The sequence below is a fragment of the Podarcis bocagei genome (genome assembly GCF_964188305.1).
Source record: "Podarcis bocagei genome assembly, chromosome: 18".
Classification (NCBI taxonomy): domain Eukaryota; kingdom Metazoa; phylum Chordata; class Lepidosauria; order Squamata; family Lacertidae; genus Podarcis; species Podarcis bocagei.
Window position 1 is genome coordinate 6,807,763 of NC_138144.1, and position 14,233 is coordinate 6,821,995.

At 45.7% G+C, this 14,233-nt stretch overlaps 1 protein-coding gene and 1 pseudogene across 2 annotated transcripts in view; both read left to right on the forward strand.

The window, feature by feature from the left end:
• LOC308577394 (uncharacterized protein) overlaps positions 1-11,931 on the forward strand; it is a gene marked incomplete at both ends in the record, with an annotated part of 28,454 nt that extends 16,523 nt beyond the window's left edge. Inside the window, 6 exons of the mRNA XM_081177510.1 lie at positions 2,532-2,668; positions 4,993-5,272; positions 6,509-6,690; positions 8,437-8,495; positions 11,250-11,395; positions 11,924-11,931. Of these exons, the coding sequence (XP_081033636.1) occupies positions 2,532-2,668; positions 4,993-5,272; positions 6,509-6,690; positions 8,437-8,495; positions 11,250-11,395; positions 11,924-11,931 (812 nt within the window). The remainder of the gene's footprint in view (positions 1-2,531; positions 2,669-4,992; positions 5,273-6,508; positions 6,691-8,436; positions 8,496-11,249; positions 11,396-11,923) is intronic.
• A 714-nt stretch (positions 11,932-12,645) lies between these two features.
• LOC308577395 (protein mago nashi homolog pseudogene) lies at positions 12,646-13,582 on the forward strand (annotated as a pseudogene). Its single transcript has 2 exons — positions 12,646-12,652; positions 13,170-13,582. The product of its transcript is annotated as a protein mago nashi homolog pseudogene (transcript).
• Positions 13,583-14,233: the final 651 nt, after the last annotated feature.

The window sequence follows — 14,233 nt, forward strand, 5'->3', positions numbered from 1 at the left end:
ACTGTGGAGGCCAATTCTGGATCCACATGTCCTTTGACAGTGGGGACATAGGTTTCCGGACAGGAGTTGATCACAGTGTGGATTTGCCAAGTGTGCCTTCCTCTTAGCACGTTTCTCCCTTTTGTCCTGAGTTCGAGTGTCTTCAAAGCCCATGACACCTTTGGTAAAGGCTGCTATCCAACTGGAGCGCTTGCAGGCCAGTGTTTCCCAGTTGTCAGTGTTCAGACTACATTTTTTTAGATTTGCCTCGAGAGAGTCTTTAAACCTCTTTTGTTGACCACCAGCGTTACGCTTTCCATTTTTAAGTTCGGAATAGAGTACAGTGGTACCTCGGGTTACATACACTTCAGGTTACAGACTCCGCTAACCCAGAAATAGTACCTCGGGATAAGAACTTTGCTTCAGGATGAGAACAGAAATCGTGCTCCCGTGGCGTGGCAGCAACAGGAGGCCCCATTAGCTAAAGTGGTGCTTCAGGTTAAGGACAGTTTCAGGTTAAGAATGGACCTCTGGAACAAATTAAGTACTTAACCCGAGGTACCACTGTAGTTCTAGGTTCTGCCAACCTAGCAGTTCAAAAGCACGTCAGAGTGCAAGTAGATAGATAGGTACCACTCCGGCGGGAAGGTAAACGGCGTTTCCGTGCGCTGCTCTGGTTCGCCAGAAGCGGCTTAGTCCTGCTGGCCACTTGACCCGGAAGCTGTACGCCGGCTCCCTCGGCCAGTAAAGCAAGATGAGCGCCGCAACCCCAGAGTCGGTCAAACAAACAAACAAAACAAAACAAAACAACAGGGCAACTGATTTTCGGGTTTGGTGGGTGTGCGTCAGTAAACGAGGGGAATTAAGACTAAGAGAGCTGAGTGGGGGGTGCTGGTGTAATTTCGCTGTATACAAATTGTACTAGTGACAGTAAAGTATTTCAATTTGCAGGGGGCTGGACTAGATGACCCTCGGATCCCCTCCAACTCTACAAGTTTATGATTCTACGAAAGAACGCCCGCCCCCCAAGCTACACACCAGATCCTTCAGAGGATCCATCCAGAACAAGTGACTTGCCTATCTCCCAGACACACACACAGAAACCACCTAGAGACTCCAGCACAGTTTATTTTCTGTGCTAACATCTGGTGGCCTTGCTCCAGCAGTTGCAAGCTCTTTTTTAAAAATCCACATTTTCAGCAGAAAGCAAAGCCACACATTCACGGCATTTCAGAACACCGTTTTTTATAGCGCTGCCCTGAATTGCTTCTCTCCCCCCCCCCCTTAATCACTTGGTCAGATTTGTGCCAAAAAAAAAAACCAGGAGGAAGAAAACTGTACATTCCTTAGCTGGCATTTTGGGACATTCGCTTCCTTCATAATAAACTGAAAGGGCAGCCTTGCAAGCAAGAAAACCTTTATTCAGAGATGTGCTTGCAAGGTCATATCTACTCCCCAGGCCCCAGCCACACCCCCACCTGATCCTTTTGTCTATTTGACACTGCAGATTATGGTCTCCCACTGATTTGCTAATCTAATACCTGGTACTGGTCTCACACCCTATTAACACAGCTAAGACAGTGAAAGGAATGGTAAATAGTCACGGCAAACTGGTCTTAGGCGAAATGTCTGGATGTTTTTGCTTGTTTGTTTTAATAACTATTTTTTATGTGTTGTGCATCTTTTTTTTTTAATCTTGTCCTTCTGTTAGGGTGGGCTGTTAGGGTGCTGAACGGAAAATAATATAGCGCAACTGACTTTCAGGGTTGGTGTGTTGTGTGACAAGCACACAAAGTGCAGTGAGATTGAGTGTTGGGGGGGAGGGAGGCTTGGTTAATTTCATTGTACACAGGTTGTACATTGACAATAAAGCTATTATTATTATTATTATTATTATTATTATTATTATTATTATTATTCAAGAGCCCCGCTCGCATCCAGAAGCGAACGCAACCCGTGTCTGCGCGTGCGCGGGTCGCAATTCGGCCGTTTCTGCGCATGCGTGTGACGTCATTTTGACCGCCTGCGCATGCGTGAGTGGTGAAACCTAGAAGTAAACTGCTTTGTTACTTCTGGGTCGCCGTAGCGTGCAACCTGAAGATACTTATCCCGAAGCTACTTCAGCCCGAGGTATGACTGTACAGTGGTACCTTGGGTTACATACGCTTCAGGTTACAGACTCCGCTAACCCAGAAATATTACCTCGGGTTAAGAACTTTGCTTCAGGATGAGAACAGAAATCACGTGGCGGCAGCGGGAGGCCCCATTAGCTAAAGTGGTGCTTCAGGTTAAGAACAGTTTCAGGTTAAGAACAGACCTCCAGAACAAATTAAGTTGTTAACCCGAGGTACCACTGTACATTGGAAGTGGCATCGCACCAATTTAACGGCCCTGTATGGCGGCAGCGGGAGGCCCCATTAGCTAAAGTGGTACCTCAGGTTAAGAACAGTTTCAGGTTAAGAACAGACCTCTGGAACGAATTAAGTACGTAACCAGAGGTACCACTGTATTCTTCTTCTTCTTCCATCCTTTCCTTTTGTTTTTCTACGCAGATCTCTCTGGCAGCCAGGTGAGCATCGACCTGGGCCTCTGCCAGGCGCACTGTGGTGGTACCCGAAGAAAGAGCGCATCAGGTTTCGCCGGCATCTCCCGCCAATCCTCCATGCTGGACTTCCTCAAGACCAAAAAGGTACGGCATCCGTTTTTGTTTTCAGAGCACAGGAAGCCAGTGGACACTGGTCTGTTTGGGCGACTTAACAACCAGAGCCCTGGCCGACATTTTTTCCTCCTCCTTAGTGGAAAACTCAGCAGGCATCTCTGACACCACCTGGTGCTCCGCCGCTCTCGAAAAGAAACTAAAGGAAAATATCAGGGCAGGGGGTTGACCGCCGCTGGCACTGTAAATGGGCCGCTGTGTAAATGCCGTACGTTTGAAGCACCCCAAGAACCCTGGGAACTCTAGTTTCTTGGAAGGGAGCTAGGGCAGGTGGAAGGGAGCCCAACTAATGAAAACTCTGACCCTAAACCTTGCGGGATATCTTCAGAAGATGCCCAGCATCTCCCACTTTCTTCTTCTTCTCCTTCTTCTCCTTCTCCTTTAAATAAATTTATTTATTGGAAAAAATTCAAAGATTATTTACAGAAATACTGTAAAATTAATGAATGTTAGAATGATGTTGGATAGAAACTAAGTGGCCTTTTGCTGTAATGCTATAAGGGAATATGAGAAAACGGTTATTAATAGGTAAAAAAATTAATGTTATAATATTTAAAAATTGAAGATTAAGGTGAATGAAGAGGGGAGGGATTTGCTGAATTAACAATTTGAACTGGAATACAGAAAAGGAAGGCGCGAGGAGGTCCGGGAAATAAGCAAATGAAAAATATGTGATGGAAAGACTGAATTGTTTTTTTAACTATTTTTATTTTTTATTTTGTATTTTGTATTTTTTCTTTTTATTTTGTAATCTTTTGAAAATCTTAATAAATATCTTTTAATAAATAAATAAATAAATAAATAAATAAATTTGGTTTCTCAAATTAAAGTTTTACAATCACATATCCAACATGCAACATAAAAACAAGGTTCCATAGAATCTCCTAGACTTCCCTCATCCCCTTTGTGGGTCCTACTCTTTAGTCATTTCCTCCTGCGTCTTTTATAATACAATCCAAATCTTTTAGGTAAAGGTAAAGGGACCCCTAACCGTTAGGTCCAGTCATCACCGACTCTGGGGTTGCGGCGCTCATCTCGCTTTATTGGCCGAGGGAGCCGGTGTCCAGCTTCCGGGTCCTGTGGCCAGCATGACTAAGCCGCTTCTGGCGAACCAGAGCAGCGCACGGAAACGCCGTTTACCTTCCCGCCGGAGTGGTACCTATTGATCTACTTGCACTTTGACGTGCTTTCGAACTGCTAGGTTGGCAGGAGCAGGGACTGAGCAATGGGAGCTCACCCGTCGCGGGGATTCAAACCACCGACCTTCTGATCGGCAAGTCCTAGGCTCTGTGGTTTAACCCACAGTGCCACCCGCGTCCCATTCCAAATCTTTTACATCTCCATTATATCCAAAATTCAAATTACAAGTGTTATTCCAATCCTATTAACGATTTTAACTGTTTACAATGGTTTTTAAGGTAAACTATAAATTTCCCCTATTCCTCATTAAAATTTTGGTCTTCCCGATTTCTGATTCTTCCAGTCATTTTAGCCATTTCGGCATAATCCATCAACTTGATCTGCCATTTTTCCCTGGTAGTGACTTTTATCTACTTTCCATCTCTGGGCCAATAACATCCGCACAGCCGTGGTCACATACACAAATAATCTTTTCTGCTTCATTGGGATTTTGGCACCTGGAATTCCTAAAAGAAAAACTTCAGGTTTTAAAGCAAAAGTTATTTTAAACATTTTTTCCAGTTCCTTATATATCATTTCCCAAAATTCTTTTACTACCTTACACATCTACCACATATGATAAAAAGGTGCCTTCTTTTTCCTTCCATTTCTAACATATATTTGACCCTGTTTTATACCTCATATAGTTTTCTTTCAATGTATAGCATGCTGTATGGGGATGTGGATGGTGCTGTGGTCTAAACCACAGTGCCTAGAAGGTTGGTGGTTCAAATCCCCGCAACGGGGTGAGCTCCTGTTGCTCGGTCCCTGCTCCTGCCAACCTAGCAGTTTGAAATCACACCAGTGCAAGTAGATAAATAGGTACCACTCCGGCGGGAAGGTAAACGGCGTTTCCATGAGCTGCTCTGGTTCGCCAGAAGCGGCTTAGTCACATGACCCGGAAGTTGTACGCCGGCTCCCTCGGCCAATAAAGCGAGATGAGCACCGCAACCCCATAGTCAGCCACGACTGGACCTAATGGCCAGGGGTCCCTTTACCTTTATAACATGCTGTAAATTTCAAATCCCAATTCCATAACTTCTCCCATGCTGTAAATTGTATATAATACCCGAAAAACTTAGCTTTCCCTGCTTTCTTCTTCCTGCTCTTCCTTCCAGCTACAGGAGAGGTTCCCCAGCTCTCTCGCAGGATCCGAACCCTCCACCAGGTTGGAGCATTCCTGCCCAGCAAATTACCGCTGTGAGCCCAGCGTTGTCCGGGTGCAAGAGCTCCTGCTTCTGGAAGGCGTTCGACAGGTGGAGGTGATTGAGGGCTGCCAGTGCAACGCTAGCCCTTCTGAATGTCTTCGGCTGCCATCTCTGAAAACCTTCTTCCCAGACTCCCCTCTGGAACAGACACTGGACGTCGGCAGGTGTTCCAATCCAGAACATCCCGGGGGTAACGCGAGGCAGAGGTGTTGTGGATTGGAGCTCCGGGACTTTTTTCAGAGCAGGAGCAAGGATGTCATCTGCCAGGGAAACCAACAGGGCTTAACAACAACAACAACAGACTATTATTATTATTATTATTAGTAGTAGTAGTAGTAGTAGTATTTATACCCCACCCATCTGGCTGGGTTTCTCCAGCTACTCTGGGCGGCTCCCAACAGAATTAAAAGCACAATAAAACATCAGACATTAAAAGCTTCCCTAAACAGGCTGCCTTCAGGTGTCTTCTAAAAGTCAGATAGTTGTTTATTTCCTTGACATCTGCTGGGAGGGAGGTCCACAGGGCGGGTGCCACCACCGAGAAGGCCCTCTGCCTGGTTCCCTGTAACCTCACCTCTCGCAGTGAGGAATGGAGGGGTGGAGATGGAGGTGATCCGGAAATGACAACTAATGCAGAATGCGGCAGCTAGACGGGTGACTGGGGGCGGCCGTCGAGACCATATAACACTGGTCCTGAAAGACCTACATTGGTTCCCAGTACGTTTCCGAGCACAATTCAAAGCGTTGGTGCTGACCTTTAAAGCCCTAAACGGCCCAGTATACCTGAAGGAGCGTCTCCACCCGCATCATTCTGCCCGGACACTGAGGTCCAGCGCCAAGGGCCTTCTAGCGGTTCCCTCCCTGCGAGAAGTGAGGTTACAGGGAACCAGGCAGAGGGCCTTCTCAGTGGTGGCACCCACCCTGTGGAATGCCCTCCCACCAGATGTCAAGAAAATAAACAACTCTCTGACTTTTAGAAGACATCTGAAGGCAGCCCTGTTTAGGGAAGCTTTTAATGTTTAATAGGTTATTGTATTTTAGTGTCTTGTTGGAGGCCGCCCAGAGTGGCTGGGGAAACCAAGCCAGATGGGCGGGGTATAAATAATAAGTTGTTATTATAAATTATTATTACAGTGGTACCTCTGGTTGCAAACAGGATCCGTTCCGGAGGCCCGTTTGCAACATGAATAGAATGCTACCCGAAGCTTTTAATGTTTGATGCATTACTGTATTTTAATATTTTGTTGGAAGCTGCCCAGATGGGCGGGTATAAATAATAAATAAAAATAATAAATAAAATAATAATAATAATAATAAATAAAATAATAAAAATAATAAATAAAATAATAATAATAATAATAATAATAATAATAATAATAATAATAATAATAATAATAATAAATTTCCTTCTCGGATCTCTTTTCAGAGGGGCTTTTCTGCCTGCCCACGGATTTCGACTCCATTCTGATAAAGACCCCAAACGGGCACCGTTCGGTTCAGATCGTGGGGAGCTGCCGGCTGAGGGAGCCCTGTTACCGGGTCTCCCACATGGAATACTACTACGAGGTGGTGCTCAACTCTGTGGGAGAAAAACTGGAGCTGATTAAGGTGTGATACTTCTTCTTCCTGCTTCCGTTGCAAAGCCCACTCACGTTCATAGGGTGGACTCCAACTCCCAACCAACATGATAATGGAAAGCAAGTCTCCTCTTCTCTAGGCTAAGCCTATCCAACTCCTTCAACCGTTCCTCATCAGGCTTGCTTTCCAGACCCTTGATCATCTTGGTTGCCTTCCTCTGCACACCTTCCAGCTTGTCACCATCCTTCTTAAATTGTGGTGCCCAGAATTGGACACAGTATTCCAGGTGTGGCTTGACCAAGGCAAAAGAACAGCCCTTAAGATATTTGGAGATGGCTATCATATCTGCCATGGTCCGGTTCACGGGCGATCGAAGTCCTGGCTGGGGACGTTGGGACTGGGGGTAAGATGGCGGGGTGGGAGCAGGAACGGGAGTCCAGAAGCTAAGTTAGAAAGCCAAGAGTCCGAGGGTCAGAGAGCTGGGAGTCAAGAAGCCAAGGGTCTGGGGGTCAGGAAGCAATGAGTCACGAAGTCAGGGGTCCGAGGATCAAGAAGCAAGGAGTCACGAAGTCAGGGATCCGAGGGTCAAGAAGCAAGGAGTCACAAAGTCAGGGGTCCGAGGATCAAGAAGCAAGAAGCCAAACGCAGCAGGGCAGGGAACGTGTTGCTGTGGCAAAGAGCCGAAGGGAAAATGCTGGCCTTATATCCCTTCCTGGCTCTTGCCACCAGGTGCTGTGAGTTACCAAGCGGCCTTACCTGTGTGACCACCTTGCCTCTTCAGAACAAACTTAGGAAGGCCCCAGTCCTGCAAAGTCCTATTGGTCACAGGGCCTGGCTCCTGCACACAGACCTGACAATATCTCCTCTACTGTTTTCTAGGCTAAACATACCCAGCTCCTTCAACCGTTCCTCATCAGGCTTGCTTTCCAGACCCTTGATCATCTTGGTTGCTCTCCTCTGCACACCTTCCAACTTGTCAATATCCCTCTTCAACTGGGGAGCCCGGAATAGAGCGGGATACTATTCTTTCCTTCGATTTGGACACCATGCTAGCCTAGAATTTAATTCACCTTTTTTTGCCGCTGCATCTCGCTGTTGGCTCACATTAAGCTCATGGTCGACTAAAACCCCTAGATCATTTCTGCACGTCCTGCTGTCAAGCCAGGTGCCCCCAGCCCTTCACATCCTATTATTGTGCATCTTTATATTTCTAAGGACCTTACATTCGTCCCTGTAAGGGACAAATTCATTTTGTTAGCCTGGGCCCAATCTCCCAATCCTTCTTTTTAAAAGACATCTGAAGGCAGCCCTGTTTAGGGAAGTTTTTAATATTTAATGCTGTATTGTTTTTAACACTTGATTGGAAGCCGCCCAGAGTGGCTGGGGAAACTCAGCCAGATGGGTGGGGTATAAATAATAATGATGATGATGATGATGATGTCAGCTTGTATCTGGATTTTATCTTCTGAGCTACCCCTCCCAGTTTGGTGTCATGTGCTCAGCTTTTAAAGACTCTCATTTTCTGTGTGCTGTTTTCTGTAGCGATAAAACTCCAAAATAATAACTTCTCTGGAAATGATGTTTAGCTAAATGTGTCCCAGGTTTTCCTGTTGCAAAGACAAGCTGTGTTTTCCTTCTTCCGTGGTGGGGGTGGGTGGTCCCAGGAGGTGTATTTGTGAATGACACATATCCTTTTGAATTCCCACCACCCTGTCAAAGACAGTGGGAGGCTGGCAAGTGATTTCCCCATCTCCTTTTGTGTTTCAAATCTTCCAGGAAATTGATGTTGGAAGATGCTTAGGGCAATGTGACCCTGGAAGTCCCTGCCTGCTAAGGTAAGCACAACTGCCCCAAAGGTGTGAGCGCAGGTGCTAGCTGCACATCCAAAAAAAACCCAGTGACAATGTGACAATTGCATTTCTAAATGCAATGCCCACAAACTGCTCTAAGGGGAAGGTGCGCCAGCCCAGGAGATCACACACACACAATGGCAACACCTGAGAGCTGAATCTAAATAGATTGTTCCTGTTAATTTCTGTGGATTGGGCTCAGCGACAGACTGGGGGAAAGAGATTCCCCAAGGGAGGTTTCTAGAGGTGTAAAATGGGTCATTCATTCAGTACACACACACACACACACACACACACACACACACACACACACACACACACCCAATGCTGGGCTTATCCACACTTGCACTGGCCGGGGATTATGAACTAGGGACCCCAACATTGGGAACCCCTCCAAACCTGTGCCAAAGGTTTATATATAATTATACGATAATAATTGTCGTTGTCCCATACAGAACAACAAAATTGGAAAAAAATCTACATCAGACATTCAGAAACCAACAAGCCTGCAATCCCAGCCTGGTTAACCCCCTAAAAACTCTGATACCCCATAATTAAATACAATATACTCCCATAGAGACTACCTTACACTGCGTTTAAAACCAGAATCGCATTTGGATAGAAACTGTTTCTCAGGCAGCTGGTCCTAGTCTTCATAACCCTGTACCTTCTTTCAGAAGGCAGAAGCTGAAAGAGATCATTATAAAGTACCTAATCATATGCGCACTAAACATGGTGAGACGTAAATATAAGAGAGAGGAAAAGAAAAAAAGAAACGGAACCTGTGTAGAAAGGAAAATAAAGGGGGGACGGACTCCCAAAACTGTATATACTTTACAAGGTTTTAATTGTACCTCACCAGGTCTTAACCTATTTCAGTATTTGTAACAACGGGTTCCAGATATCGTAGAATTATTTGTCCATGGCAACTCTGCTGTTATATGCAAGTTGTTCGTATGTTGCGAGTTGGCAAAAGTCTTCAATCCAATCGTAGAAGGGAGCCACATTTTTTATTTTTCCAGTTCATCAGTATCCATCTTTTTGCTGTGAAAAGGGCACCTGCGATTGCCCGGGATTATGAACTAACATTTAGGATCCCCTCTAAACCCGTCCCAAAGTTTTGCAGCCGTTTTGCAGCAAAACACACTCCCATATTTATTTATTTTTTGCAGTGTTCCGTAAGCCAAGTAATTGATACATGAAGCACAGGGTACATAGTTAACACCCCCCCCCCCAAAATCCAGCAGTGTCCATATCACTTCAGACCTGTGTCAATGTTTTGCAGCGTGCTTTAGCACTGAATCAGAACAAATGATAGGGTTTTCCATGGATTGCTATTGAACGCTCCAGAGGCTGCGCAATTCTGAGAGAAAACCCTGTTGAATTCAGTGGGGCTTGTGAATATAAATTGCCATCATCCCTGCTAACAAGCTATGGTTCCTGGGATTCTTTGGGGGTATGATACTGCTTAAAAATGCACAGTGCAGAGGGGGGCGCCACCACCGAGAAGGCCCTGTGCCTATTCCCTGTAACCTCACTTCTTGCAGGGAGGGAACCGCCAGAAGGCCCTCGGAGATGGACCTCAGTGTCCAGGCTGGACGATGGGGGTGGAGACGCTCCTTCAGGTATGCTGGGCCGAGGCCATTTAGGGCTTTTAAGGTCAGCACCAAAACTTTGAATTGTGCTCGGAAACATCCTGGGAGCCAATGTAGGTCTTTCAAGACCGGTGTTATATGGTCTTGGCGGCATTCTGGATTAGTTGTAGTTTCCGGGTCACCTTCAAAGGTAGCCCCACAGAGAGCGCATTGCAGTAGTCCAAGCGGGAGATAACCAGAGCATGCACCACTCTGGCGAGACAGTCTGCGGGCAGGGAGGGTCTCAGCCTGCGTACCAGATGGAGCCAGCGAGTTGCACGCTGGGAATTGCAGTCTGGACTTGGTGTTTTGCACCAGCGGGAGCCTCCGGATCGGGCCCCATGTAGAGTTGTAGCCTTATTTATTTATTTAACTGTTTTATTAAATTTGCTTAGTAACATAAGATTATTATATATATTCTATAAACAAAGAATACAAAACACAATTCATTCATACTACAATGCCTACCTACATAGCATTAATATATCTGGTTTCTGAAAAAGGGTGTACATAAAAAAATCCATTCAAAATACCATCCGGTTTACCTCCCCCACCCCTCCAACCCCCGCCCCCCGGTCAGGCCTTCCTTCTTCATATCTTTATCCATGTACACAGTCTGTTCATTCGAGCTTGTATGTTAGGATTGGTTTCCCCTCTTTCTATCCAGTCCCTGTAAAAAGCCCATTTATTTGTGATTCTTTGGCATTTGTTTCCCCATCTATCCTCTGCCACTATCTGTGCAAATATTTCTGATTGTACGTATTCAAAAACATAATCCTTCCATTTTTCCATATTCCATTTGGCCTTTTCGTTCCACCCCAAAGCAATAACAGCCATTCCAGCTAGAATCATAATCTTGTACAACTCTTGCTTATAACTTTTTACTTTGTTATTTCCCAGTATTCCCGAAAATAACAAATCCCTATTAACTTCCATGTTTATTTGAAATAATCCAGAAATTACCTTTATAATCTTTTGCCAATATTCCTTAACCAGATTCCATTTGTAGAGTTGTAGCCTTACAAGACCTGGAAGGAGCCAGGTTGGTTTAATAGGACGCCCTAGCCTGAAATCGGCTCTCACCGCCAACTGCTTTGTTTCTCAGGGACCCTCAAAACCGAGGCAAGTGCCTTGTCTGGCCTGAAGACATCTTCAGCTCCTGCCTCCCTCACCAATATGAGACAAATACCTTCCGGAGCCGAAGTGGGGAGCTGCGCACCGTCTTTGCCGTCCGAGCTTGCAAATGCTCTGGTCAGACCTCACCTGGAGTACTGTGTCCAGTTCTGGGCACTACAGTTCAAGAAGGACACTGACAAACTGGAACGTGTCCAGAGGAGGGCAACCAAAATGGTCAAAGGCCTGGAAACGATGCCTTATGAGGAACGGCTAAGGGAGCTGGGCATGTTTAGCCTGGAGAAGAGGAGGTTAAGGGGTGATATGATAGCCATGTTCCAATATATAAAAGGATGTCACATAGAGGAGGGAGAAAGGTTGTTTTCTGCTGCTCCAGAGAAGCGGACACGGAGCAATGGATCCAAACTACAAGAAAGAAGATTCCACCTAAACCTGAGGAAGAACTTCCTGACAGTAAGAGCTGTTTGACAGTGGAATTTGCTGCCAAGGAGTGTGGTGGAGTCTCCTACTTTGGAGGTCTTTAAGCAGAGGCTTGACAACCATATGTCAGGAGTGCTCTGATGGTGTTTCCTGCTTGGCAGGGGGTTGGACTCAATGGCCCTTGTGGTCTCTTCCAACTCTATGATTCTATGATTCTAAATGCAGGGTCTTAAAGGGTCTGGAACAGGCGCCGCGCAAAAGACGAGGTTTAATTTAGCAAGTCAAAGGGAGGAGGATTCGGCTAGCCGACATCTCCCCCAGATGTGATTTGTCAAGAGATGGTGAATACATGAATAAATGGGGTTTTTTGGGGGGGGGTACGTTTCAGTTATTTCAACCTTCAAGACTCCATAGTGCACCTACTTATAAGCAGCTAGAATGAACATTGCACATTTTGGGGAGAAGTTTAGACGGGGCCAAGCTTCCTGTTTGGGATATTGTCCCAGTGGCGTAGCGTGGGGGGTGCAGAGGGGACGGGCTGCACCGGGCGCAACATCTGGGGGTTAGGGTTAGTGGGTGCAAATCCACAGGTTAGGGGGCGCAAATTACTTGCCTTGCCCCGGGTGCTGACAACCCACGCTACGCCACTGTATTGTCCTGCTGGGAAAACTAATAAGCTGGACCAAAGGAAAAAGGATGTTTTAGGACCTGTTTGGTTGACTTTATTTATCTGAAGAAGTGTGCATGCACACGAAAGCTCATACCAAGAACTAACTTAGTTGGTCTTTAAGGTGCTACTGGAAGGAATTTTTTTATTTATTTCCTCTGTAAGCAAGGAGGGACATGACCAAGGACACCCCCCCCTCAACCTATGATCAAATATGCCTGAAATAGTGACTCAGGGCATTTTAATACTTTAATAACTTTCCTCTGGTATAACTGGGTCCATGTTTTGTACTCTTTAACCATTGTTGTTGTTTAGTCATTTAGTCGTGTCCGACTCTTCGTGACCCCCTGGACCAGAGCATGCCAGGCACTCCTGTCTTCCACTGCCTCCTGCAGTTTGGTCAAACTCATGCTGGTCGCTTCGAGAACACTGTCCCACCATCTCGTCCTCTGTCGTCCCCTTCTCCTTGTGCCCTCCATCTTTCCCAACACCAGGGTCTTTTCCAGGGAGTCTTCTCTTCTCATGAGGTGGCCAAAGTCTTGGAGCTTCAGGATCTGTCCTTCCAGTGAGCACTCAGGGCTGATTTCCCTAAGAATGGAGAGGTTTGATCTTCTTGCAGTCCATGGGACTCTCAAGAGTCTCCTCCAGCACCAGAATTCAAAAGCATCCATTCTTCGGCGATCAGCCTTCTTGATGGTCCAGCTCTAACTTCCATACATCACTACTGGGAAAACCATAGCTTTAACTACAATATGACTATATATGACTACAATGGAGAAAGACAACGGGCAAAAGGATCCTAAGTACACAAAAGTGTGATGGAAGAACTGAAGAGGATAATCGATGACAGTGAAATCACGAAAGAAGATGATGCCTTATGGCCGCATCCTGACAGAGTTGGCTGGCAGGAGCTTGAAATTGTAACTGGTGGTGAACACATCTCTTTTACCACATCAAAATTTTCTTCTCTTGTTGATGTAAATCAGTCCAAGGATCCAGAAAGTCAAAGAGTATTTTACTGCCTTGTCCAGGCCCTCAAGTATCTCGTCTTCAGTCTCATTGGATTACACTTCAAGATTAAGCCAATTTAAATTGCATGGATTTAAATTTGTACTGTCAGGTTTCTTTCGGTGGGGTCACTTTCCATTCTTTATCTCTCATTGGTTTTATGTGTGTCAGATTTTTTACAGAGTGAATTTAATAAATGCTAAAAAGCTTTTTTCCCCCATTTAAAAACAAAAACATGCCAATGTTGCAAAGAGTGGTCATTTGATGATGTCGCAGCCGGGATACAGGACTGAACTCTGACTTAACCCAGAAGTGTTGAAAGTGTCCTATATTATTAGAGAGAGGGTCACATCTGCACCATGCAATTACAGTGGTACCTCAGGTTACATACGCTTCAGGTTAAAGACTCCGCTAACCTAGAAATAGTGCTTCAGGTTAAGAACTTTGCTTCAGGATAAGAACAGAAATAATGCTTCGGTGGCGTGGCGGCAGCAGGAGGCCCCATTAGCTAAAGTGGTGCTTCAGGTTAAGAACAGTTTCAGGTTAAGAATAGACCTCCGGAACGAATTAAGTACATAACCAGAGGTACCACTGTAAAGCAGTTTCATGCGGCTTCAAACGCACATGGCTTCCTCCCAAGAATGCTGGGAACTTTATGGTTTGTTACAAGGGCCGACGGTCGTTTGACGATCCCTCTTCCTCTCCTAGAACTACAGTTCCCTGGGAAGAGTGATTGGTTGCAAAAACCATAACAGCTCAAGTGATAAAAGAGTGGACTTGCCGATCAGAAGGTTGGCGGTTCGAACCCCAGCGACGGGGTGAGCTCCTGTTGCTCGGTTCCTGCTCCTGCCAACCTAGCA